Raw genomic sequence first — 27590 nt, forward strand, 5'->3', positions numbered from 1 at the left:
TTCGGAGGAGGTCTTGGTCGTTGTTTGATTATATGCGTCGATAAAGGATGCAGTCGTCTGCGAAAAAGTGAATTGATAATGAGATGGTGCAAGGAAAGTCATTAATTAATACCAAAAAAAAACGACGAGGACCGAGCACAGAGACTTGAGAAACACCCGAAATGACGTTTGTAGCTGATGAATGGTGATTGTCAATTAGAGTGCGTTGCCAACGGTTAGAAAGGTTCCCTAGGATGCGGGATGAAATCCCGGCCTCGGTGGCCGCTTTTCGATGGAGGCAAAAAGCAAGGCGCCCGTGTGCTGTGCGATGTCATTAGACGTTAAAAACTTTAGGTGGTCGAAATTTCTGGAGTCCTGCACTACGGTTCCTCTCATAGCCCAAGTGGCTTTGGGACGCAAACCCCACAAACTAAAACTACAACTGAGAGTGGATCGACTATAAAACCGGTGGGTCAAAACGGAGGCTCGAAAGTTTAGCAATATTGCGATGATGGGTTACGCAGTTAAATGCTATTGAAAAGTCCAGATAAATGACGTCAGTTTGAAAGCCGGAGTCAATATTAAGGTAATGGTCTGTTGAAAATTCCAATAGCTGTGTTTCGCATGAAAGGCCTGGACTAAAACCGTCCTGTTTCAGAAAGAACGAAAAATTGGCTTCAAGGCGTGATGCAATGGCTGAGTACAGCACATGCTCTAGCAGTCTGCAGGAGACGCACGTCAAAGAAATAGAGCGGTAATTCGGAGGGTCAGAACGACTGCCAGATTTGTGTACAGGGATTGCGGTGCTATTTTCCAGTCACATGGAATTCATGATGTGGCGATAGACTGATTCAAAATTATCTGTAAAATCAAACAGGATATCAGGTTTGCGCCTCTTAGATATTTAGGAAAATTATTGTAGTGGCCTGGACTGCTACAGATCTTAAGATTGTCTATTAGTTTTGCTATGCCTTCGATGGAATTGTGACCGGCTGCATTTCAGACAAATTAAGAAATGATTGGAAGGGAATGTCGGAAGTGAGTTCATGAGTGAACACAGAAGCGAAATATGAGTCCATGACCTCAGCGCACTGAATACCCTGCCATGCCAGCCATCAGGATTGGTCAATGTAATGTGTGTAGGGCAGCGTTTCAGGGTTAATAGGCTCCAAAATATTCGCGGTTTGTCTCGATGAATAGTTAGACGGTCAGGGTGAAAACACTTCCATTTGGAGCGCTTCAGTTTGCCCGTGCATTCACGTAGTGCTTTGATGAAGGAAGACCAATTCTGGAGAGAATTTTCTTAACTTCTTTAAAATTACTTTTTATCGCTATTCTGCGCAATGAATTGGGGAACCAAGGCTTACTGGCATCCACTCGAATGCAAGGGGAATGAAGGGGACGTACCTGTCGATGAGAGAAAATATTTGTGTTTGTATAAGGACCAATTTTGTTCAACTGTTCTTTAATTAGCGAGAGAAATAAAATTTTGCAGAAGTATCTAGTTCTGTATTTATCTTGTTAAAATTAGCTATGTTGTAGTCCCTTATGTACTTTGTTTGAGGTTGACGATTTTGTAACGTAAAGGAGAGATCTAATAAGAGTATGTTGTGATCGCGTACGCCATTTATGCTTTGAGCTGACTTAATTACCATAAATTTATTGTCGAGGATCAAATTCCTAATGTTGGAACCTCGCTTTGGCCTAGTGACCATTTGAGTGAAATTGAACGTGTGAGCAAGGTGGCAATGTTTTTAATAGGGTGGATTTAGCAGTAAAATTATTCCTGTCTTTATCAGGGAAATTGTAGTCACCGGACAGTAAGAAAGTCGCAAGAGGGAAGCGGGAAAGCAAGTTTCAAATTACAGAGTGAATTTCATCAATGAATTAATTATCGCTGTCAGGTGCGCGGCAGCAAGAAATAATTATTAGTGTGTTCGCCGGGAATGAAACATGGAGGCAAACAATTTCGTGTTTACAGTTAATTGCTATGCGCTAACAGATGAGTCTGGTATTCATAAATACCAAGACGCCTCCTCCTCGACGCCCTACGCGGTCATGCTTATGAATGTTGTAGGTGACGATATTACTGAGAAGATCGCAGTCCTGAATTTCTGGGCGTAGGATTATTCAGTTATTACGATGTCAGTATCTTTATCTTCAAGAAAGGTTTCCAGAGCTTCCTTTTTGCACATGTAACTGCGAACATTTGACAGCATGACGGACACTGTGTTAACAGTTAGTGTTTTTGAAGGGTAAATACTGATATAAGATGCATGTGAAACCAATGAAACACGTGCGTAATTTGATGGCTATGACATTCCGACGACTGAATCGGACTCAGCTTTGTAGGTGAACTGGTTATTATTACTTACCAGTTTATCGCACCGGATCTTAAACTTGAATTTATATTGGGATGCATACAAGTAAAGATTTTTCCTAGCTAGACGCACTCATGCTCATAAGTCTTCTCTAATAGAAAAAGGCGTGTCCTTCAGTTTTGATGATGACGCAAAAAATTTAAATTTATCTTTGAAACGCAGAACTTTTACAATAGTGGACGACTCTTCAATGCCTGAAAGCGGCCCAGCCTGTGTGTGCTTTCAATGTATTTGGTTGTGATGGTGATGTTTATTTTCTCCGATAAAAAAGTAACAATATGTGTTTCAGATTGAGCCCATGTTTCTGTTTTTGCATCTTGAATACGAATGAATAGCACATTTGATCGACGCAGACGACTTTCCGCATTTTCGTACTTTTCTTGAAGTGTTCTGATTTCAGATGTCAGCTTGACAACGTCGCCATTCGAGCTAAAAGATGTGTTCGACTCTGCTGCCTGAATCTTTTCTACTGCTTTTTCGAGGATGTCAAGGCGGCAGGAAAGGCCATTATTGAGACTTAGTATGTTATTCTGAGCGGAACGGATTAATGCTATTTTACTCAGTATTGTGCCCAGAATTGACTCAAGGCGCTACAGAGTTTGAGAAATTTGTTCCGGAGAAAATCCGGGGTTTAGTTCCACGTCACCCGATATGATGGGTAGGAACGAAAGGTCCAAGTATGTTTGGCAGAAAGAACAAAGTAGGCGATACAGATGTCTTCGTACACAGTCGCGAAGCTTGATGGGACATGACACCGCAAGCAAACAAGGATCGTTTGTTCGTGCACAAGTGGCCTTTGCCATGCAACTAACTTTGAATAACAATGACGGATGTCTGACCATGTTCCTCGCGGTTGCGTGTCCCAACTGGTCGTAAAAGGGTGGTGGCCCCAGCTAGAGGTAGCACCAGGTTGCCAGACGAAGGAGTTCGTACTAGCTAAGGATGGCGGAAGGCAGCCGTCGCTCGCTTTGTTCTCGCTGGCTGAAGGAGGAGCTTGTTCCGGCACGTGAGGCTGGAGCAGCAATGGCTCTTTCGGACGGGCGTCGCGTGAGGCTGCTGTCATTGTCCACAGCAGGGCTACCTGGAATAACATTGACATAAGTCTGACCTTGTTCCTCGCGGTAGCCTGCCCCATGGAGAGGACGCTGCTAGCAGCCTACTCAGTCGGTTGAGCGATTTCGAACTTTAATCTACTATATACCACATATATTATATATTATAATACGAAAAAGAAGGAAATGCTACTAATATAGCCAGATGCCTCTCACTGTGGTAACCATGGTGGCTACTCGACAGATGGCGTGAGCGCCAACAGAAGATGCGCTGAATAATTAAGGAAGAGAGCTTTAGTCCCTTGGTTGGATCTACTTCACGCCTCTCTCTTTAATGACCAAGTCGGTGTGAGGATATTAAGTTAAGCCACAAATTTACCGCCTTGAGGTAAATCCTTTCTTCTAATGTTTCTCCTTTGTTGTTTAGACGTAGGCGACCTGCATGCATTATAATAACATGTTACGCTTGCATCACTGAACTTGCGCTTACGTCATTGAGAGTTCCGAGTGATAGTGCCGTCTATTTTATTTCGATTATATCGAGAAGCTGTTAGCTTTATGGTTAAAGAAACATGGCGTTTAATAAACCCTGTGAGAGGCGGAATGGAATTACTTAGATATGTACTCATGCCATGGCTGTAAAACGGTACCCTAAAGCAACAATCTCACATTCATTCCACTTTATTGGTAAAAATACACAAATGTAGTTAATGCGTCTTCCATGAAGTAGACACTAATATACTAGAATTGGTATTGTACTAGGTTATCGATCAGGCCCACAACAACTGCCGTTCTCCAGATGCCAATGTTTGCTGCATTGAACTTCTGCATCCTCTATATCGTACGACAATCAGTTATTCTTCTTAACATCTCCCTAAGAGTTCACTCCATGTTTCCGTGACGATCATAAAATGCATTCCTTCATATTGAACCTCAGGTCAAAAAACTAAACTATAAAAGATAAGTGAAACTTTTCCAGTCTCTAATACACAGTGTTCAAAAGAATACTCGTGCTGGCTGTTCTCGACAGTGTTCGTGTCGCTTGGAATTCCGCTAACAGATTCATTCAGAAGGAGTCACGAACCTTCATTAGAAAGATCCATGAACCTCATCACCATCACATTGAGCGGATGCGTTTTGTTCGGTAAGCTGGTGTTTAAAGATACGAATGCTTCCATAACACCGAATCACTAGCTTTCGGTGATAATTTTTGTATGTTTCTAAAACCAAAACCGGCAGTTGGTTGCGGCAATACCTAGCAAACGTTTCGCAGCCTTGAGATCAACGCGCACAGTCTATTATCAAAGTCGTACATATCTTGCATACACTTGCTTACCATTCCGATATCAGCTGTTTCAATGCTCATGCAGTGATTAAATAAAGAGTTAAATTTAGAGGTTTTAATTACACATTTTGAGGCTGTTCATTTTTGGAACAGTGACTGGCTAGTTAAGGTTTGCATGATCGAGACTGCAACGGAGTAGTACCATAGAAGGAAAGCGAAGAATGAAAACACAAGCGCTGACTAACTTTGTATTTGTGCAGCCCTGAACCAGAATATATATGCACTAGGTTCAAACAAACAAAACGAAAAACCTACCCTTACCGCATCTGTGGCACGATTTTCTCTATTTTCTTTCCTGTTTCTTCAATTGTTCATCTTATCAGTAGTGTTAACTATGGCGCATTTTCATTATAGTGCATAATTGGTTACTGAGAATTTTTAAATAACCAGAACCTCTAATGCCAGTATTGTGGTGGTGTCCTGGCACTTGCTAAGAATAGCTATTTTTTCAAGGGCATGTATAAATTCTTCGGAGTGGCTATATACAAAAGAAGACAGGTTCAGCTGGTTTTCGGTCCAATACATTTCTTCTACGTTCTTTCAATGTTGTCTTCAGGCACCTCTATTGGGCACAAATAATGAAAGCTTGACTGCCATTTTTGTGTTAGTGTTTTGGTGAACGGAGATCGCAGAAGCATCTAGCATAGTTTCTGCGAATTTTTCGAAATCTCCTCGGTGCTGAAATTCGTTTCAAATTCAAAGGTTCTGATCAAAAAATTTACAACCGAAAAAGGCAGACATAGAGGCAGTTTCACTGCCATATTTGGGGATATGAGACTTGCATTATTCTATCCCACATGACGACCTATTCTCCGATGTGTCAGGTTCTATGGAACTCTAAAGTGCTGTGTGATTTCTCAATGCATCAGGTGGGGCGATTAGCACCTTTTTGGAGCTGCTTGTAATCTTTACTGAAGTCCAAATTTCTAGAGATCGGTGTCCATATTGCTTCTCTTCGAAGCGGGATTTATTTGTTCTTGTGTCGCGGCCATTCTGAACAATATATGCCTTCATGTCTGATGCGCAAGCTACGGGACCGATGCGATAACTTTGAAATAGAAAACGCTTTAGGTTCGTGAACCTTTTTATTGTGATTCTAAACGATGACAATAGCCGTGTAAACGCACGAGTGTCCGAAACTTTAGCACGGTTTCCGACTGTCTTCAATCGTTGATGGTGACACAGCAGTACCTTGTCATTGGGCACATCGGGTTGTTAGATTTCGGAATCTTCTTCGACTGCGAGCTAGCTGAGCCTGTGAGACTGGAAAGAAGCCAGTCCTCGCATTTTCTGTTGCGCACCCAAAACTAGTAAATAGAGTCATTGTGGTGTCGTGCTTCGTGAATGCTCTTGAAAAGTAAGTCATGCCGGCAGGTAAATAAGCCTTTCACAGTCAAACCGTCGTCTGGAACAAGCCGAAAATACAGCCCATCTCCTAAAGCCTGTTTCTGGGGGCATACTTAAAAAGACAGAACACTGGGCAAATTATATAATGAGAAAATGGAGTAGATGAAATGACCTTACTTATACAGTAAAGATCGAACACTATCAAAGAAAAGAGGTTTTACAATTATAATTTGCCATGACAAGTCTGAGGCGCTATCTTACGGAGAAACATTATTACTTTCACTTTAGTACCTCACTTGACCATGTGTTATCAAAATATGGGTGATTTTCGGAAGTGCACAGTATTCATTTTTCTTCTAGGTTTGCTGATCATAATTTATTATATTGTGAGCCCTCTCCACTGCGTCCTTAAATAAAACCCATCCCTTCTTTCATTCATTCATTCATAAACCTTTATTCATGAGGGTGACCTGAGGCCTGGAGGGGAAGAGGATTGTCTTGGCTTTGGTATTGGGGGCTGTCTAGTCGTCGTAAGTCTGAATGTGGTGAGCAAATGTGGAGCGGGCTCGGAGGTTAACCGTGCAGGACAGGTCCAGATCAATTGCTGCCTGTGAACGGAGTCAGCAGGGCAGTTGGGGTAGCTGATCTTCTGAGTGTCAGAATTTGGGCAGGACGAGAGAGGCCGGAAGAGATCGCAGGAGTAATATCGGGACAAGGTGACGCAACAAACCCCTCCACTCATATTTAAACCGCGGAATGACAGAGTCCGGTATGATAAAGGAAACGGGAGAACAGTAAGGGTGGTCCGAGTTAGACGGGACCACATCAAGTCTGTGCCGGCGGTCTTCCTCTAGCTGCGCGCAAGCGGCCTCATGGACCGTCCTGTTCCCGGTTCCTTGTGTGTGATGTACAGGTGTCCAATGACTCCGTATGAGACTTGTGAGGTCTCTCGCAGGTAGCGGCACCACTGTTTGATGCGGCGTTGCACTGAGGTCTTTTAAGAACGGGCTTGCAGAGTTATTATAGCCTCTTGACTGGCGGTTTAGATGGGGATGAAACGATCTTTTCCTTTGGTGCATGGCACGGGCAGAGGCACATTATTTTATGTTTTTTTGGGTAACCTCACCATAATATATGTTCCTTTGGTGCAGTGTCGAAGTGCCTTGTCGATGGCCGTTAACTCGAGTTCAGTTGCCGACCAGTACCTGCGACCACTGGGGCTAGTAGCGTGCAGCTGTGAACCCTCCTTGTAGCAGGTAGAGTCGCAAACGTGATGCCGGTGTCATCATCATGATATAGGGCAGCGTCGGTATAAGTGCGGAGACCGATGTGTTGGTCTTGTGTATCAATTATGTGGCGTTGTCGGTGATCTCTTCCTGGCCCTTTGGACTCGGGTGGAAGGGGTTGTGGATCCGTTACCAATGTTTCCGTCCATGGTGCTGTAAGGTGGTCCAATATGTGCATGCTTCCCGGTTTTATCACTAGATGGACCCACAGTGTTTGGAGGTTTGTGAATGAAGCGATGTTGGTGCCTGCTAAAACTTTCGTCGACGAGGAGTACGTTAATTGTCCGTAAAGCCTTGAGTATGAAGCTAAACAGGACGTTACTCTAAGCAACAAAGGTCTCATTACTGCTTAGCGGAGTGAAATTTTTTTGTTTTCGGTGCATCTTGTTGACCACCAATCGTCATTGCCTGCGCTGCTCATGCTATCAAGCATCGGACAACACAAAAATGGGCGCATGCCCTGATTGAAAAGAACTCGGTAAAAATTTTACAGCCTTACTACAAAAACCGCTTCGGTTTCGATTGTTTTGGACAACGATCTTTCCACTGCGCCGACAATTTTGAAATCTAAATTCTAGTGTTTTGTCCCTTTAAACAATTACGAAAGGGCCCGCTACAAATGATTGTCGCAGAAATGTAACTCTGATAACGATTGTCGCAGAAATGTCACTCTGATAACGTAGTCCCATTCTGTTTGACAACAAATTGAGAAAAACAGGAAATGGAACGAGGGTCTATATCTTTTTTGCTGGGCCCAAAAGAGCCTTCCGACCCCGAAAATTTCGACACAAACGTGAGCACGACGGCGTGACGAGGCACTATCCGTGTGCAGTAGATTGTGAAAAAGTAGGGGTGTATTCCATTTTCCTGCCGCTCGGAACAACTTCAATGAAGCAAACAACAGGCTTCTGAATAAGATTTCAAGAATATTGTTACGTTAGGCGATGCATGCGCTGATATGCGCATAAGAAGGAAAAAGAAGAATCTGAGTAGTTTTGGGCGAAGACGACGATGTTCGAGCAGTGTCGACTGGTGCCTGCAGGAAAGGCCTGTTCTGTGAAAGCCTTGTCTCCCGTCTCCGCTCTCTGAAACCTCTAGCTGAACTACCCCAGTAACATCTTGGGGCAGGCGCTTTCAATCCCCTTGCCACAGCTCCTGGTATTTCTGCGCAAGAAACCTGGATTTACGTAGTGGACGCCATCACCCCGACCTCACCCCACCGACTGCCACAGTAAGCATGGTATCCCAGGACGCATCACCAGTTACGCAAACTCCACCTGGCCCCATGGTATCGCACAAAATCCGCCATCCGCCCATCTTTAACGGCGAAGACAAGACATATGTTGAAGATTGGCTCCATGAATACGAAAGGTGCAGGAAGAACAACCGGTGGGATGCTAGCATAATGCTTGCCAACATCGTCTTCTACCTAGTGGGAACGGCGAAGACCTGGTTTATCAACCACGAAAAGGAGATGCCTTCTTGGGATATCTGCAAACAAAAACTTCGGGACTTGTTCGGCAAGCCGATTGGGCGAGCTCTAGCAGCAAATAAAGACCTGGCAATGCGTGCTCAATCGTCAGCCGAATCATACCTCGCCTACATACAGGACGTCCTCGCCCTGTGTCGAAAGGTGAAAACCTCTATTACCGAAGATGATAAAGTGAACCATAGACTTAAGGGTATCGCTGATGACGCATTCAACATACTTCTCTGCAAAAACTGCTGTACGGTGGACTCAGTCCTACAAATCTGTCGCCGTGTCGAGCAGGCGAAGCAGCGCCGCATCGTGCATCGATTTGAGCACCTTCCCAACACGGCGACTACATCCTCATGTGATGATCTGCCCACTTTGCAGCAGCCTTCAAGTAAGAACAACCTCACTGCTATCGTCCGTAGGAAAATCGAGGCCTTGACGCCTGTTACACTTGCAACACCTCCTTCAGAGCCAACAATAGCTATGATACAGGCTGTCGTCCACCAAGAATTCGCGAATGTAGGCCTCGTCTCCAATCGTACCACGCCACCCCCTGCACCACAGCCACTACCAGTGGTTGCTGCTGCTGCCACAAGACCGCCCTACGCGCCGCGCTACCCTACCCGCAATCCTACGGAGTGGCGCACATCTGACGATAGGCCTATTTGCTTTGTCTGCTGTCGGGCTGGCCATACATCCCACTATTGCCGCAGCCGCCCGGCTCCCCCCTCTCGCCCCTATTGTAGCCCTGTTCACCATGACTACTATGCACCACGGCGAGGTTCTGTCACCCCAGCAGAGCTTCGCACCGAGAACATTGAGCAAGCCCTTCGTCCCAGCCGTTCGCCATCACCTCAAGCCCTCCGTTCTCAATCACCTACTCCTCGCAGCAGCTTGTCCCCAACGTACCAAGGCCTTTACTAGGGAAACTAGGCAACGCAACGCCCGCACGTGACGCTGATGATGCATTCAATATACTTCACTGCAAAGGCTGCTGTACGGTGGACTCAGTCCTACAAGTCTGTCGCCGTTTCGAACAGGCGAAGCAGCGCCGCGTCGTCCATCGGTATGAGCGCCTTCGCAACATGGCGACTACATCCTCATGTGACGATCTGCCCACTTTGCAGCAGCCTTCAAGTCAGAACAACCTCACTACTATCGTCCGAATCACTACTATCGTACGTTATCAACCCGGACAGCCAAATGTGTTTCGACCATTGCACCACGCCGCAACCTGATCAGTGTCCTCGTAAAGTCCCTGTGCCCGCTCTCATTGACACTGGAGCCCATATTTCAGTCCTTAGTTCTTCGTTCCGCCAGCGCCTCAAAAATGTTCTTACACCCGCTAACATCTCTACAGTTCGTGTTGCTGATGGCAACACTGCTACCATCATCGGAATGTGCCCTGCTCGCGTTAGCATCGCCGGCCACCACGTCCCTGTGCTCTTCGTCGTCCTTACTACCTGTCCTCAAGACGTCATTTTAGGCCTAGACTTTCTAACAGCCCATTCCGCTCACATTGACTGTTCCTCCGGAATTCTACGCCTAGCCCTGCCTCATTGTGTCCACAACCCTAGTGCTGACCATTCCCAGCCTCGTCCTCGCTCCAGTACATTTACTCGCCTACCTCCCAAGGCGGCAATATACGTACCCATGTCACCCTTTCCTTCCCTTCCTTACGGTGACTACGTTGTCAACCCCCTCACCGACGTCACTCTACAGCGAACATTGTGCTACCTCATAACATTGTACACGTCGCGAATAACCTCACTTACATTCCCGTGCTAGACTTCAGCAGTATTCGCAAGTTCTCCCGGAAAGCATTTTTCTTGCCGAGCTATCACCTTTGCCAGCTTTACTATATCTGCAGTACTGTCCGACCGTCACGCCGAAGTACGTGCCCAACCTCTCCCGTCACATAGTCCGGAGGACCGCATCTCAGCCATGGTTGCCACTGACCTGCGCCCCGACTATGCCAGTGCCCTTGCCGGCCTTTTGCGGTCATACAGTATCGGCTACTCCCCCTTCAATCTTCAATACTGCCGTGAACCTCTGCTTTCTTTTGACAGCCTGCTCCCGTCTGTCGCCACTGCCATTTCATATGCTCGTGACGCCATAGCCCGAGCTGATGCTGCCCGCGTTGTTGTTCGCAACCGACTCACAGCCTCCCAGCACTCCCAGAAACGTTGCTAGGATTTCTGTCATCGCAACACCCAGTATTCTTGCGGGTCTCTCGTGCTGCTTTGCATCCCAGCTCGCCGCGTCGGCCTCTCGGAAAAACTTTTGCCCCGTTATACGGGACCCTACCGTATATTACGACAAGTTACGCCAGTGACATAAGAAATGGCGCCCTTGCATCCCGCACGCAATACCTCTACACCACGCACCGAGACAGTCCATGTCGCACGCCTAAAGCCGTACTACATGTTCCCTGGTTTGGACGCTAGTACGCACCAAGACGGCGCTTTTCAGCCAGCGGGGCAGTGTTACATTAGGCGATGCATTCTCTGATATGCGCATAAGAAGGAAAAAGAATCTGAGTAGTTTTGGGCGATGACGACGACGTTCGAGCAGTGTCGACTGGTGCCTGCAGGAACGGCCTGCTCTGTGAAAGCCTTGCCTTTCTCTCTCCGCTCTCTGAAACCTCAAGCTGAACTATCCCCGTAACAATATAAAAGAATCTAACAAAACCAAACTCAGAGGAACTTGCCTTGCATGGTGGACAGTGAGCTACCCCACTGCCCTAGAAAAAAAGCTATTATACGCATGTTACGCAGCATCACTAGAAGGGTGAAGGTAGAGCCCCCGGAGATTTCAAAATGTGCAATCTTATGTGCTAATAACCCCACTCTGCACCTCGGCGTAAACGAAATGTCACGTTTGAGCTGCCACAATAAGATGAAGGATTTGAGAAACGGAATGCAAACTGGAGATGATTGTGCTATGTTTGAAGTGTTGTTTTTTTGTGTTTTTTCGACCTAGTGCCTGTGTAATCAGGTTCAGAACAATAAACTAAAGTTTAGTTGTAACGTTATTTATTGCCTCAGGGCATCAATGGGGTAAGAGATGAAAAATAAAATATTTATATGAATGGAGAAAGGTTGGTTGATTTTATGAGGTCCAGGAGTGAGCAATGACGTGCTCCCGGTGTCCATGCGATATACGAGGGAGGATTACTTGCCTAAATGCTAGCTATCATCAAGTACAGGAGTCGTGTCGGTTTCAGAGCTGGGCAGTCCCACAGCAAGTGGTGTAGTCGGCTACAGCATTTTCGTCTTTTCATATCGGACAACCTGGATGGGCATATAAATGTCGGAAGTAAGACCACGTCCGAGTGACAGCTGGTGTGAGGGCCACACCGACCCGGATCCTCCTAAGCGCAACCTCCTCTGCATGGGTGAGACCACGGGGGTGGATTACCACCCATGGAGGGATAAGAGCACATGTGAGTCACCAGAGGTGCGCCTTGATAAAAGGACGTTAACTTCGTCCTCATCAAGAAGCCATGGTAATGATGAGTTGTTTGCTAAGTCTGCGTGACATTGGGAAAGCAAAAGGCCCCGCGGGACCCACTCAATACGTACCGGAGGAGGAGGAGGAAAAAACTTTATTAAACGAGCGAGTTTGGACCCTTCAAGGGCCCAGGGCCACCGCAAAGCCCTCACATTACGTGCATGTGTCCAGGTCACGTAGGGCCATGGCACTGGCACCCCGGTCCACACAGCGACGTTGTATGTCCAGGTCCTGCGACGTAAGGAGGGTCTCCCACTCCTCCCATGATCCGATGGCGGGCTGTCCCTGCGGGGGAGGATCGGCAGGGCAGCCGAAAAGAATGTGGTCCAAGGTGGCGTGCAACTCTCCACAGAGAGTGCATTCAGGGGAAACGGGTCGGTAGTAGGATAGGCGTTGAGAGGTGAGAAGCGTTCGGGTTTGAAGACGCCTCCAGAGGATTTGTTGGGAGTGCGACAGCTGGGAGTGGGGAGGGGGGTAGAGTCGACGGGCAAGGCGTGCTTGCTGTGTGAGCTCAGAAAATGTATGTGCCCGCTCCCTTGAGAAGTCCCGGCATGGGTCGCCATTTGCCCGGCTAATAAGTCCTCGGGCTATGTTATCGGCGGCCTCATTTCCGGGATTGCCAGAATGAGCCGGCACCCATATAAGCTCAATACGCCTGTCAGAATTCAGGGTGCACATTCTCAATATTTGCCACGCGGAAGGATGGACGTGTCCGCGGGCAAAGTTAAGTATGGTTGTTTTGGAGTCGCTAAGTATGTAAGCCGCATCTGTTTGGGCGATTGCTAAGGCTATAGCCACTTCCTCTGCTTCTTCCGAGTTACAGGGAGGGTCTATGAAGTGAGTGTGTGGGGGGCTGCTGGATTGAAGGCCACAGCTACCGAATGGTCTGAACCACTGGCGGCGTCCACCCAGCGGACATCCTCTGCAGTCCCATAGTGTTTATGGAGAGCTTTGGCTCGCGCGACGCGGCGGGATCGATGGTGTTCTGGGTGGACGTTCTTAGGAAGAGGTTTGAGGATAAGCGTTGAATGCACGGCCTGAGGGAGAGGGTTTAACTCTTCAGCATGTGCGGGTATGCGAATGCCGAGAGTGTCCAGTATATGTCGTCCTGTTTGCGTGCCAGCCAACCGAAGGTACTGTGTGTACCGATGTGCCTCTATAAGTTCTTGTATATTGTTGTGCATTCCTAGTTTTAAGAGCCTGTCCGTGCTAGTGGTCTTCGGTAGGTTGAGCGCTGCTTTGGTAGCCATGCGGATTAAGGCGTTGATTTTATCTTTGTCTGCACAGGAGAGGTTCAGGTAAGGAGAGGTGTAAAGAATACGACTGAGCACAAAGGCATGTAGTACCTTTAAATTTTCAGCTTCATCTAGGCCGGCTCGTGAGTTTGAAACCCTTCTCAAAAGATGGATGACGGAGTAAGTAGACTGTTTTAGTGCCGTCAGGGTAAGGTCGTTTTTCCCCGTGTCCTGTAAGTTCAGACCAAGAATGCGGAGGTTGGGGGTTTGTGGTATGGGAGTATCGTGCAAATAAATTGTTATGGGGGCGGTAGGAACACGCCGCGGCCGGAGTAGAAAGAGTGCTGACTTTGTCGGGGAGCATTCAAGCCCAAATTTTTCCGTGTGGGTAGATATAGCTGTGGCCGCTTCTTGAAGTGTAGATTCTATGTCTCCATCCGAGCCGTATGTGGTCCAAACCGTGATATCGGCGCAAATGGTGTGTCCCAAGTGTGGGATACTGCTTAAAGCCTTTGCCAGCGGGATCATGGTAATATTAAAAAGGAATGGCGACAACGCTGCGCCTTGCGGGGTGCCAATGTTACCAAGTGTGAAAGAGGGGGTCTGTATATCATCTATATGCAGGGAGGCGGTGCGTCCGTTCAGGAAGGCCCTGATATAGTTATAGACCTTAGGCCCTAGCTGCAGCTCTTGAATGCTTTGCAGGATAGCACTGTGCGTGACCTTATCAAATGCTTTGGTGAGGTCTACTGCCAGTATTGCTCTGGTGTGGTGTGGCATATCACTGAGGATAGCATCTGAAATCTGTAGTAGGGCGTCCTGAGCCGATAAATGAGCTCGAAAACCTATCATGCTATGGGGATACAGTCGATGGCATTCCATGTGTTGCGTAAGACGGTTGAGGATGACACGCTCAAAGAGTTTCCCCAGGCATGATGTCAGGGAGATGGGACTGAGATTTTGGGCATTTATGGGCTTGTTTGGTTTAGGAATGAATATTATTTTACCGTGCTTCCATTCATCCGGTAGCTGCCCCGCTTCCCAGCACTCGTTAAAGTATTCAGTGAGCAGGGAAATAGAACGGTCATCTAGGTTTCTGAGCATGACATTGGTGATTTTGTCCTCTCCAGGGGTTGAGTTGCGTAGCTTAAGGAGGGCTGATCTAACTTCGATCTCCATAATGGCGGCATCTAGGGAGGGTTGATCAGGGCCTATGTAGTTTGGATAGGATATTGCTTGGCCCACAGTAGTATAAGTTGATTGCAGTTGGGCTAAGAGCAATTGCTGACTACATCGATGTTTATGGATAAGCCTTTTGAGGGTAAGCCGAGTTTCCTTTTTAGTTTGTGTGGGGTCTATCATGTGTCGAAGAAGATGCCAGGCCCTGGAGGAGGAGAGATTACCTCGCAACCCATCGCATATTTGGTGCCAGTTATGTTTACTGAGGGCGGCGCTGTGCTCCTCTACTTGCTTTTGAATTTGCGCCAGTTTAAGCTTTCGATTATGCTTATGTTTTTTCCAGCGCGCAAGGATACTCTTCTGTGCTTCGAGAATGTGCATTAACCTACTATCTGCAATGGGAGTCTCGGGGGTGGCGTCTAAAGTTTGCGTGAAAGCCTGGACATCCTCCTTGAGCTGTGTCATCCATGTGTGAAAGTTAAAGGGGGTCTTTAATGTTCTGGCCTCTCTGTGCTTACGCAGATTATCCCAGCTAGTTTGCCGGACACGGTAGATTTTAGCTTTTTTGGCAAAGTCAAGCTCTATAGTTATTATATAATGGTCACTGCCCAGGGTCTCATTCGAGTTGCTCCATACCAGTGTTGGAAGGTTTCGGCCGAATGTAAGGTCTGGGCTAGTATCGGTGGTGACACTATTGCCGATTCTTGTAGGTGTGCTGAGATCATTATATATAGAGAGGCCCTGCATCTGAAGGGTGTTGTGTAATTCCGCTCCTCTCTTGTTGGTGCGCATGTAGCCTGTTGTGCCGGTGGGGTTATCACACAGTAGCCCACCGTCAACAGGGTTGTGCCAGTGGATCCTGCAACTGCCACCAATGTTGTGCCGGTGGGGTTATCACACAGTAGCCCACCGTCAACAGGGTTGTGCCAAGGAGTTGGTAACGCAGCGCTCGTCACCCGTTTCGTGAACGAGGGCTGTCAGCTCCCTGGGCGGTAGCGATGAATCCGAGTCGGCGTTGGTGAGATGAAGAAAAGGCTTTATACACTATTTACATGCATTTACACAACAAGATCGGCTCTGGGGCCGAAAGCTAACATAGCCATACGCGACTGTTCTCGCGCAGCGACGGCCGGGGAGACTCCGCCGCGTCCGCACTGTCAGGGGCGAACTGCTACCGATGGACGCTAGTGACGAACTCACACTTGGAGTCTCGAACGGAAGCACTTGAGACTCCGTTGCCGAGAACCGTTGACGCTCAAAATGGTCCAATCCGACGGCAGCACTTTCGCAGGGCCAATGGGAGAGCTTGCTGCGCTCTCGCTTCAAATATGCCGCGGGGCGAGAAGGGGTTCACCGTCAGGGCCACGGCGCGCCGTGCTGTCTGGACGTTCAGCGCATGTTGAAACACGTCGCTTCTGTCCCTTTGGTACGGCTCGCCTCCAGTGCACTGGTGCTTTGCAGAGAAGTATCCAGAGTTTGTGAAGGAGGCGTTCGCCGAAGAAGTTTGGCGTCCGGCTGAATTTCTGGGCGGCTTTGGCCAGGCACAACAGTATGGACGGCTTTGGCCAGGCACAACAAGCCCCAGTCTACATGTGCGCAGTTAAAGTCGCCTATAATAATGAGGGGGTCCTTTTTTGCCACTGTGGATGCAGCTTTAATGAGAGCAATTAATTCGGCGACCGGCTGTCTCGGAAGGAGGTAACAGTTAAGGATGAATAGGGGATAGGATTTCTGAGTAGACGGGATTAATTCTAAATATGTGTGAGCCACCGGGGAGTGTATTTCGTGACAAGTGTATGGAATTAAGTGTTGAACATACATGGTAACCCTAGGGTTGGGAGTGATGTCAGAGGGTACCAGAGTGTATCCTGGCAGTGATACATTTGTTCCAGCATCCTGGAACGCTAATATATCGGGGTGTGTGGAAGAAGCAGAGAGTAGTTGCTGCAGGGGGTCTCGCTTGCGGCGAAACCCCCTGCAGTTCCATTGCAAAATGCGTAGTCGGGGGTTACTGCCTCCTGTCGACAGGGCCATGCTGGAGGGTAGGAGGGCGAAGGATGGAAGTTGGTGTAGGGTTGTCAGCTGGGGTGTTCGAAGGCATTCCAGCAATCATTTTTGGAATCTGTTGCATAATGGCTGTGGTTACTTGTCTGATAATTGTTTCTGTAAGCCTAGCCACGGCGGTTTCAATGTACGTTTGAGTCTGAGCCAGAATCTTGGCTTCTAGGTTTTGGGCAAAGTCTTTGAATTTGGAGTCAATGTCTGGAACGTCTTCTGGTCTCCGTTTTTTTTGGGGGGGAGGGGGTGTGAACGATTGGGGTGTTGGCGATTGAGGGGGTTGGTTGGATGTGGAAGGAATAGAGCTAACGGCTGCCCTTAAATGCCTTACCTCTTCCCGCAGGAGTGCTATCTCTTCCTCCCGCCGTGATGTTTGGGGTGTACTGCTGGCTTTGGTCCAGGCTGGCTGGCGATCCTGACGAGGCACTAGGGGTGGAAAGTCTTTTGCCGGGGGCACTGCTGTTTTGGGTTTCAGCGCTGTCCGTCGTCGAGGCTGGGGGGTCCTGGCTTTGCATGAGCCTGTACAGGTAAGGTGGTTCCCACCACAAAGAATGCATTTCGGCGTGCAAGTGTCTTCTTGCCTGTCGTGATTCTCTCCACATCGGGGGCAGAGTCCGCTTCTTGGGAGAGGGCACACATCGTACCTGTGACCAGGTTTCCGGCAGTTTGTACAAGCTTCAGGGCTGCCCTTGTATTTGGTGCATCGATGTACAACACACATGTACTTGATGGTGTGGGGTACCGGACCAGAAGCAAATGTTATTAGAATTGACGACGTTTTCCCCATGCGTCGAGCCGCTATGATATTGGCCTCCGGGTTGCGATACTGCAAGTCCTTCAGTATTTCATCTGGTGCTTCATTCCAGTATGCACGGGAAATAACACCCTTGACTGCCGCTGGAGGTGCCGCGATATACGCGGCTACCGGGAATTTCTTTCCATCTATAGTGATTCCCTGCATGTTCACTAAGACGATAGCTGTTGCCTCCGCCGCCGTCGCTACTGTGAAGGTATTGTTTGTGGGATGAACTCTGATGTGCAGTTCGCCCATCACTGAGCAGCTCGGAGTTGCATGCAGTGCCTGCAAGAAACTTGGAGCTGGAAGCTTTTCCAGAGACAGCCCGCCTCTCGGGCTAAATACGACTCGGATCGTGCCTGCCGGCAGCGAGGCAAGTTGTTTACTTTTGTGCACAACCGCGCGCGTCATGCGTAGTAAGTGCGGCGTCTCCTGGAGCGGGGCTCGAGAGGTTCCAGGTGCAGCGTCCGACGGCGCGCCGGCGTTGCTTCCGTTAGGGTTGACGTGAACTGAGGCCGTTGATGGGTTTTTTGAGGCCGCGTTTGAATCTGAGGTTTGAGCTCGATAAGCACGTAGGACAGTTTTCCACTCACCAGGGCGATAGTCTTTTGGGTTGGGTATCTCTGCATCCACTGGTTCCTCCATGGTTGTTGGGGATTGAGGAACGCGGCGCGCCGGACAGGGTCGCCTCGATGAGGCGAGGCCTAGTGCGGCGGCGTGGCTGTCAGAGGCGTTTTCACTGGATGATTCTCGAAAATTGCGGGGCACATACAAAAGATGGCAGCGGTTAGGGTCCGTGTACCTTCCTGGATCCGTTGATCGTTTTGACGTGTCACAGGAAAGATTGGCTGGGCACAAGAGCCAGAAATTATACGTACCGACTTCATGATGCGCGCGGCAAGCTGGTGGATGTCGATATATTTTTGGGCAACGACTGACACGTCGGAGCAAGGGTACTGCTTGAAATGCGTCAGTGCATAATGCAACGTGGAGCGTGGGGAGCATGGTAATGGTGGCCAAGGAGCACCGTGCCTCCTGAACTGCCACGAGCTCAGCGCAGGAAGATTTAAGTATTTCGAAAGGTTACATATCAGTGGTATGATTCATGCTGGGTCTCCACGGACTGTAGATGGCTGTATCTGCTTCGAAGCATTGTATGCTTGCCTCCACGTACACTACAATGGGCCCTTGAGGCTGGTGGGCACATAGCTCTTCAAATCTCTGGCGAAGCGACGATGCTTAGGCACCAGACGCTGGTCTGCGGTTATCAGTTGGCTTGTTGACACATAACTGTCTCTTGTTGTTGGTGTAGGTATTTTTAGGTTTCTGACTGCTTGTGCTTCACTTTTCTTACTCTGCATTTGCTACAATTGTTTTCTCGCGTTATTTTTCGTTTTTAGGGTCTGGACTGACTAGCTTCATTTGTCTTACTTTGCTGTTGCTACGAATGGTCCACACTGCTGTTTTAAAGAGTTGGCCTGCCTTGCGTTTGAAATATTTTCTTCTGTTTCTGTTAGTTTATCTGCTGGGGTTAGAGGTATCTTGTCTGGTATCCTGACGTTGCCGCCAGGCTTCCATGTGTTGGGTTCGCACCGATTATTTGGCGACGAGCCTCATGCTTGAGCGTATGTGTAAATATGCCAATGTTGAGTTTAATAAATTGTTGCTAGTGTGCGCACGTGATGTCCCTTGCTTGTATGTGTCTGCGTTGCGCCACCGTTCCTTTTCCTCATGCACCCACTTGCTCCCAGGGAAATATTCTGCGTTATTACTTTACAAATTAATATGAAGTACCTGTTAAAAACCATTCCACTGAAGAAGGTTGAATGGTAATCAAGGTACAATGCTTTAAAAGTTATGCCCAAAAGTGGGGCATATATAGGTTTCACGTATATTTAATGAACATGGTGGAGGGTTTGGCAATATTACTACAAAGAAAATTAGAAAATGATCTATTTTTCTCTGCTATGACTGATGAACAACTTTTCCACCGCGGTGGGGCAGTGGTTAAGATGCCCGACTACTGTGCCGGAGTACCCGCGTTCGAACCCAACCGCCGGCGGCTGCGTTTTGGTGGAAGCGAAACAAAGAGGATTGGTTTATAGGAAGGGAAAGGCGCGGTAACTTTCTCACTTGTTTAAAGTGGACATCGCAACCGCGCCGTAAGAGAAGGGAGGAATGTGGGAGTGAAAGTGGAAAGAGAGAGGGAGGAGCCGCAGTGGAGGGCTACGGAGTGATTTCGACCACCTGGGGATCTTTACGTGCGCTGACATCGCACAGCAGGCGTCCGTGTGCTGTGCCATGTGAGCGCAGATTAAAGGTCCCAGGTGGTCTAAATTACTCTGTAGTCCTCCAACGCGGTGGTACCTCTATCCCTCTTTATACTTTCACTTCTGCATTCTACCTTACTGTTACGGCGTGGGTCAGGTATCCACAGAAACAAGTTTGCAGATACTGCGGCTCTTCCTTCGTGTGAGCAATTGTGAGAACAAGTTGTCAAATAGAGATTAACTTTCAGGGAACAGGGACAATGGGTTTTGAGAATAAACACCACCCCTTAAAAGGAGGACGACGCAATGGCAAGCGTCCATGAATTGAGGTAGCTGAGAATAGTAATCTCAACTAACCTAAAATGGCGTGCGCAAGTTGACATATGCTCGAGCTCATTAAAAATGATGGCCTGATTAGGAATTTTAGACGACACTAAAACAAGACAGCAAACAGCTTACAGCACCCACCTCAGGACGCTGCTTCAATATTCTCAGTAATCTGGTCCTATTCAGTGAATGCCTAAGAAATATATGAGTCGCTGACAGGAAAATTCCATCAGATACTATTTCTAACAGTCATGATCGCAAATCGTCCCATTCATACCATTAATGTATGTCATCCTTAAATTCTCGCGGCCAGCGACACAATTTTGTGCAGCCTACACTAGACGAGATTATGCGCAAGCACGTTCTTTTAGTGCTTGTATTTTATTCACTAGTCGTTCTGCACACGTGAGCAGCTGGGCAGATACTATAAACATTTGTTCAGGTGTTTAATTGATTGAAATCAATATTCGCTTTCCCACAACGTAGAGATCTGGAACGATCTTGATTGTTTGTTGCACCAGCTGCCACATGGCATTTCGTTAAACAAGGGCCTGATGATTCATTGCAATTTTCGTTTTCTATGAGACCACTTCTGTATTGCCTAAACCCTGACCAAGCTGTATCAATAACTAAAGATAATAATCCCTGTCCTACACTTGCAGCGGACATGTCACCTGAAACTTAACCTACACCACTTTTCAAGTTAGCCATCAAGAACAAAGATTTATGAGAGAGAATCTTGAGTAAAACCGTTGTTATCTAGAGAGACCCCTCCACGCTACTGCACTCTGCTATAAAGGGTGAATCTTAAGTCCACCAGGCACAAAGAGCACAGGGTCACTTCTTTACTGAAAGTGGCAATAGGCCAGATAGGAGCATAGGATTCTGTTCGGCGCTAGGTACTGATTGAAAACATCTTTATTTATTCAGTATTCTCAGAACATGTGGGTAGGCCGCCTAGTCCGGTAGTGTATTGGCTGCTGCTGCTGCGCTGGCCCTCCCCACCAGCCAGTGCTGACGGTCAGGATCATCGCTGAGCAGAATAGCCTCCCACTGCTCCTCCGAGGGGTTGAGAATGGGGTCAACTAAGGGATTAAATTGGCATGCCCACACCATATGGTAGAGGTTAGCTACCTCTCCACAGTGTGGGCACTGCGGAGAGTATAGTGTAAGGTACCACAGGTGTAATTTAGCTGGTGTTGGGTATGTGTTGGTTTGTAGTCTCCTAAGGATGTTCTCTTCTAACTTATTGAGGGATTTGTGTGGTGTTGGGTACTCCTTTCTGGCTGTTCTGTATGGCGCGAGATTGTCAGCATACACTGCTAAACCTATCAGGTCACGGCACCCTTTATGGTCATCAGGGGGAGACGCCCGGTATAGAAGAGCTCGGGCATGCCTGTGAGCGGCTTCGTTTCCTCCTGGGAGTTCCAGGTGACCGGGAAACCAGATGATTGATGCTTGGTTGGGTGGGTGCTTAGTTAGCAATGACAACCCTGACTTATGAATTAATCCGTAATTGAAGTTGCGACAGGCGTTTTGGGAATCAGTGAGCACAACGGCGTTTGGGTTAGATGCTACAGCAAATGCAATAGCTGCCTCCTCCGCGTGAGTGGGGTTAGATGTTTTCACCGAGGCGCAGTTCACCATCGACCCCGCAGGCGTTGAGACTACGATAGTCATGACTCCATTGTGTGGTCCTGCTGCGTCCACGTAAAGGGTGTTAGTCTGCTTGTCCCATTTCTTCTGCAGGGCTTCCCCTCTTGCTATCCTCCTCTCGATGTTATATGCGGGATGCATATTCCGCGGAATGGGTTGATGCGTCTTCTCACATCGCGTGGGACCTCTTCCCTTTGGTCAATTGTATAGAGCTGATTAACATGGATCTTCTCGAGCAGTTCTCTGCCAGGTGTTGTAAGTGCGAGCCTATTGAGTTGTGAGAGCCATTGTGCTTCCCACATCTCTTCGAGGGTATTATGTACTCCTAGAGCCATGAGCTTGGCCGTTGGCGTGGAGTTCGGTAGCCCCAGGGCTTTCCTGATGAGTGTCTCCAACTTTTCAATTTCCGACCTGGAGAGATTAAGGAATGCTGTCCCGTACATTATCCGCGAGATCACGAAAGCTTGCACTAAGCGGATGGTGTCCCTTTCCTTCATGTCATGGTGTTTATTTCGGATACGATGTATCATCCGGAGGATTTGCTCGGTGGATGTTGTAAGCTTCTTCATTGTGGTGGTGTTCTGTCGCCCCTGCGGGATATACTGCCCTAGGATCTTGATCTCCGTGGGTTTCTGTACTGGGTGGCTCTCTATATACACCGAGATGTTCTGTGCTAGGGGTGTCCTCGGGTTCTTCAGAATTAGCAACTCGGACTTTTCCGGCGCACACTGGAGGCCTCTCTCCCTGGCGTACCGGGCCACCGTGTCCGCTGCTGCTTGAAGACGCTCCTCGATCTCGGCGTCACTCCCCGAGTTGCACCAGACAGTGATATCATCCGCATACAATGTGTGTTTGATGCCGGGAATTTCGGAAAGAAGGCTTGGTAGATCTTTCATAGCTAAGTTGAACAAGAGGGGTGACAGTACCGCCCCTTGCGGAGTTCCCCTCGGGCCTAGAGTGATGAGATCTGATTTTATTCCACCGAAGTTTATAGTGGCTTGCCTGGCTGATAAGAAGTTTTGATATAGTTGTAGGTTCTTGCGCCACAGTTGGTATTGGCGAGGCTTTGCAGGATATTTTTATGTGAAACGTTATTGAACGCTCCTTTCAAATCAAGTGCCAGGATGGCCCTTGTCTGTGACTTGGGAGGTGTCTCAAGGAGGTCTTTGTACAAGTACAACAGGGCGTCCTGTTTTGATAGGTGTGGTCGAAAGCCGAATTGAGTGTTAGGTAGGAGATTGTTATCTTCTAAGTATCTACTCAGTCTCGTGTTGATGACCCTCTCTATGAGTTTCCGCAAACATGAGGTCAGCGATATCGGTCTTAGATTATCCAGTTTAAGGGGTTTGTTCGGCTTTGGAATGAACCGAACCTCGGCTGTCTTCCAGGATATTGGTAACGTTCCTGTAGCCCAATGCTGCTCGTTGAAGCATTCCACCAGCGAGGTGATGGTGTCATCGCTGAGGTTAAATAAGAGCTTCGCTGTTATCTGATCTGGACCTGGAGCTGCATTTTTTCTCATGGCCGCGATTTCTGCTTTGATTTCTCCTTTCGTGAGTGGGATGTCCAGCTCAGGATTCGGCAGCCCAGAATACTCCGGCTGTTCCACGACTTGGTCCGTGCACAGATACCTGGTCTTGAGCTTTTCCATCAACTCTGTGTCCGTACCCGGGGTGGCGTGCACGATCTTCGTGAGCCTGTCTTTAGTGGCCGACTTGCTGCTGCTGGGGTCGATTAGGACACGTAGCAGCTTCCAAGTCTTTGACACCCCTAGCTTCCCCTGAATACCATCACAGAGCGAATTCCAGTTCTGTCTGGCTAAGGATATGGCATAGGATTCTGCCTTTTTGTTTATCTCCTCTATTTTTTTCTTGAGTTTGCGGTTAAGCCGCTGTCTGCGCCATCTCTTTGTCAATGAGTGCCTCGCTTCCCATAAATGTAGAAGGCGCGGATCGACCGCTGGGCAGTCCTCTGTCGTGCAGACCTCTTTTGTAAAGGCTTTCAAAGTGTGCACCTCATCTTTAACCCATTCCTCTAGGTCGGTAATAGGGTTTGCAGGAGATGTCTGGGCCTTTCTCCACCTGTCCCAGTTCGTAACTCTTGCGATACCTATTTTGCGCTTGCACGCATTTGTGCTTATCTCCAGAGAAAGTATGAAGTGATCGCTTCCCAGGTGCTGTTCGGTATTCTTCCAAATGGCGCTTTGTATGTTCTTGGTGAACGTCAGGTCAGGACACGTATCTCTACTGACACTGTTTCCCAGCCTCGTAGGGTAAGTGGGATCGGTGAGGGTCGATAACCCTTCTTGCGTCACTACTTCTTCCAGTTTTCTGCCTTTTGGTGTCGCTGCCGGGTAGCCCCATGAAGGGTGTGGTGCGTTGAAGTCGCCCCCAATCACGCAGGGGGAATGGCCCACTAAGGTCAGAAATTTCTTTATGAGGGAACCCAATTTTGCGTGCCTGTCTTTAGGAGGGCTGTGTACATTCAATACGTGCGTGCTTGCCGCTCCTCTTTGGAGAGGAAGAATAGTTATATAGCAGTGCGCAATATCCGGCTCGAAAGGGTCGTGCAATATGGCAGTGTATAATTTGTGCACTAACGTGGCAGTTAACTGGTCGTGCTGGTAAGTGACATAGTCTTGGAGTTTAATAGGTATTAGGTGGGGTTCTTGAATTAGGATAGCTGCCGGTGGGTCAGACTCCTGAGATATAAGTAGATTTAGAGCAGCCTGCTTTCTCCTGTATCCCCGGCAGTTCCACTGCCAGATCTTTACTCTAGGTTTGGCTGGCATGTTGAATCCGTATCAGATGGCTCGTCCACTTGCATTGTACGAGCGAATTTCGACTTATGTCTTTTATACGCATGTTCCTTCCGAAGTGCAGAAATTGCCGTCTCCGTGTATCGTCGGTTGTTTGCAATCTGCTCTCGAATTTCTTGGAATTGGGCGTTCACGTAAATTGGAAAAGCTTGAAACTCCTCCTTGAAGGACCTCAGTTCTTGGATAATTTGTTGATAGACCTCGGCTAAGGCGGGCTGGGAGCTAGGTGCTACCTGCTGTTTTTGGTTTTGAGGAGTCGGCTGAGTTACCGGGGTTATTGCGCTAGTAGTAGCTCGCTTAAGCTCTTGGTTTTGGATTATTAAAGCACTGACTTTTTTCAGACTTTCTATCTCTTTTTTGAGTGCTGCCAACTCCGTGTTATTCTGAGGGGAGGACGAGGGGAGGGGAGGCCACTCTGCAAAGCTCACCTTCGAATCTGAAAGCTGACCCGAGGACGTCTTCTTCGGCGCCCCGGTGGTCTTGATGAGGTTCTCCTTCCCTTGTTCTTTATGTTGAAAATCAAACTAGCGCACCTCAAAACAAGGACACACAGAGAGAACGACAACACAGCGCTGTTGTTCAACATGAATTACCAACTAGCCCGTTCTTCCACCCTTGTTCTTTACCCGCCTCCACGTGACTGGCGTTCTGGGTGGAGCCTGTTGCCCGGCGTCTTGAGCTGGAACGGCCGCGGGAGGCGGAACGAGAGCGGGAGACTGATGATGACGCTCCTCTGTGTCGCTGTGCAGGCTGCTTCTTCTGCCTTGGCCTGCTTCTATCTTCTTCATCTTCAAGTTTCGTTGTTGATGCCGCGTTTGATGACGTGGCACTAGCGTTCTTGTTCAGCGGTCTCTGGAATTTCTCCTTGCAGTCTCTTGCATAAGTCTTGTGCGGGCCCTTGCACAGCGCGCAAACGGGTGTGCACTCGTGCGTCTCATCTGGACTCGGCGTTCCACAGGTTTGGCAAGCAGCCCCCTTGGGTTTCGGGCAGACATCTGCTCGGTGACCTGGCGTTCCACAGTTGATACAAGCCGCCCTTGCTTTCCGGTAGATGTAGCAGCGGCGCTCTGACCACCCGTAGTGGACCGTGAAGGGAACCTTCTGCCCGGCGAAGACGATGGCTGCCGACGTAGTCTTGCCCAGTCGGCGCGCTCCCAGGATGGAATGGCTGCGTGAGGACACGTCTTGGAAGATAGAGTCATCACTCACTTCAGGCTTGATATTATGTATGACATCCCTGCAGACATCATCTGGCAAGGCAACATAGGCGGTGACCGTTATACTCTTGCCGTCGAGGTGGAGACAATTAAGCTTGGCGAGGCGGAACGCGTCTTCCTCACAGTGATAACACACCATTATAATGTTCTGCTGGCTAACAACGCGCAGCGTTGGCTTTTCTTGTAGAGGGGTGTTGAGGGCTGCTTGGATCCCTAATTCGAGATCGTAGGAGCGTGGAGCCACAGATTGCAGATCCACCGTGGTTTTAGGTCGGATGATGACTTTGTAACCGCAGTAACCGCAGATAGTAACCGCAGATCCGGACCATGAAAAGGAAATATCAAGAAGAATAAGATTGGGATGGAGCGCATTTGGCAAGCACTCGCAGATTATGACTAGCAGCTTACCGGTATCGCTCAAGAGGAAAGTATACAACAGTTGCATCTTGCCTGTACTCACCTATGGGGCTGAAACGTGGAGGCTAACCAAGAGAGTTCTACTTAAGTTGAGGACAACCCAGAGGGCTATGGAACGAAAAATGGTAGGGGTAACATTAAGAGATAGAAAGCGTGCAGAGTGGGTCAGAGAAATAACTCAAGTTACCGACATTCTAGTGGAAATTAAGAAGAAGAAATGGACATGGGCAGGACATGTAGTGCGAAGAGAGGATAACCGATGGTCGCTTAGGGTAACAAACTGGATTCCAAGGGAAGGAAAGCGTAGCAGGGGGAGGCAGAAAGTTAGGTGGGCGGATGAGATTAAGAAGTTCGCAGGGGTCAAGTGGATGCAGCTAGCACAGAACCGGGTTAAGTAGAGAAATATGGGAGAGGTCTTCGCCCTGCAGTGGGTATAATCAGGCTGATGATGATGATGATGATGATGATGACTTTGTATGGAAAATTCCTGAGACTCGGTAGACGCGGAGGTCTCGGTGCAGGAGGCTCTCGGTGTTCTTTGTTCTCCTGCTCTTTCTTGGGAGGCGTGGATTTAGCTTGCGCCGCTCTGTCGTTGTTGCGCCGGGACCATATGTTCCAGCCATAGCTGTTGTCTTCCTTCGGGAGATCCTGCGGGGGCATCAGCTGCTGCTGGGATGTTGGTACATGAGTGAAGTCCATCTCCGTCGGGTCGTAGCCTCTCAGAGAATTCATCGTGGCCGTGGTACTCATCAATGAAGCGGGAGCACTCACTGGCGAGCGTCGTTAGACCCGCGTTGCGCGAACGCTATGCCGCGCATCCGCGGGCGCACCGGCGTCTCCGCGGCGGTAAGGCACCCCAACCCCTTGGCCGTTAGGGTTAGCGCTCTTCACGGGGTAGCGAGAAGTCAGACAGCCGAAAATGTGGCACTCACAGGCTCACTGGTGGTATCAGGCGATGTCAGGTGTTGAAGGCAACCCGCGGATGCTAAATATATGGTGATCCAGTATTCTAATCCGCAGCAATCGAAGATTGTCAACGGAGCCCATGAATCGCACGCCCGCTCCCAGTGGTGGAGAACGCTAGGTAACTTCATGCTTATAAAGCACATCCAAGTCACGGACGGTCTGGCGATTTGGAGCACGCGGCATATACACTTCTGAAAACAGGGCACTTTAATAAGACATATTTAATTGTTTCTTCCTAGTCATCCTTGTTTATTAAACGAATAATGAGATC

General features: G+C 48.5%; 1 protein-coding gene across 6 annotated transcripts in view; it reads left to right on the top strand.

Moving 5' to 3' along the window:
* Positions 1-4371: 4371 nt before the first annotated feature.
* The window catches only part of LOC146193491 (uncharacterized), a 54794-nt gene continuing 31575 nt past the window's right edge, over positions 4372-27590 (top strand). For 2 of the 6 annotated variants that reach the window (XM_084602782.1, XM_084602783.1), the window contains exons 1-2: positions 4372-4556; positions 17196-17379. In XM_084602782.1, the coding sequence (XP_084458908.1) occupies positions 4514-4556; positions 17196-17379 (227 nt within the window). In that variant the 5' untranslated portion in view covers positions 4372-4513. The remainder of the gene's footprint in view (positions 4557-17195; positions 17380-27590) is intronic. The other 4 variants (XR_014706847.1, XR_014706846.1, XR_014706849.1 and 1 more) reach the window with 2 other exon arrangements.

The sequence above is a fragment of the Amblyomma maculatum genome, chromosome 4, assembly GCF_055883805.1.
Source record: "Amblyomma maculatum isolate TAMU_Amacu chromosome 4, ASM5588380v1, whole genome shotgun sequence".
Lineage (NCBI taxonomy): Eukaryota > Metazoa > Arthropoda > Arachnida > Ixodida > Ixodidae > Amblyomma > Amblyomma maculatum.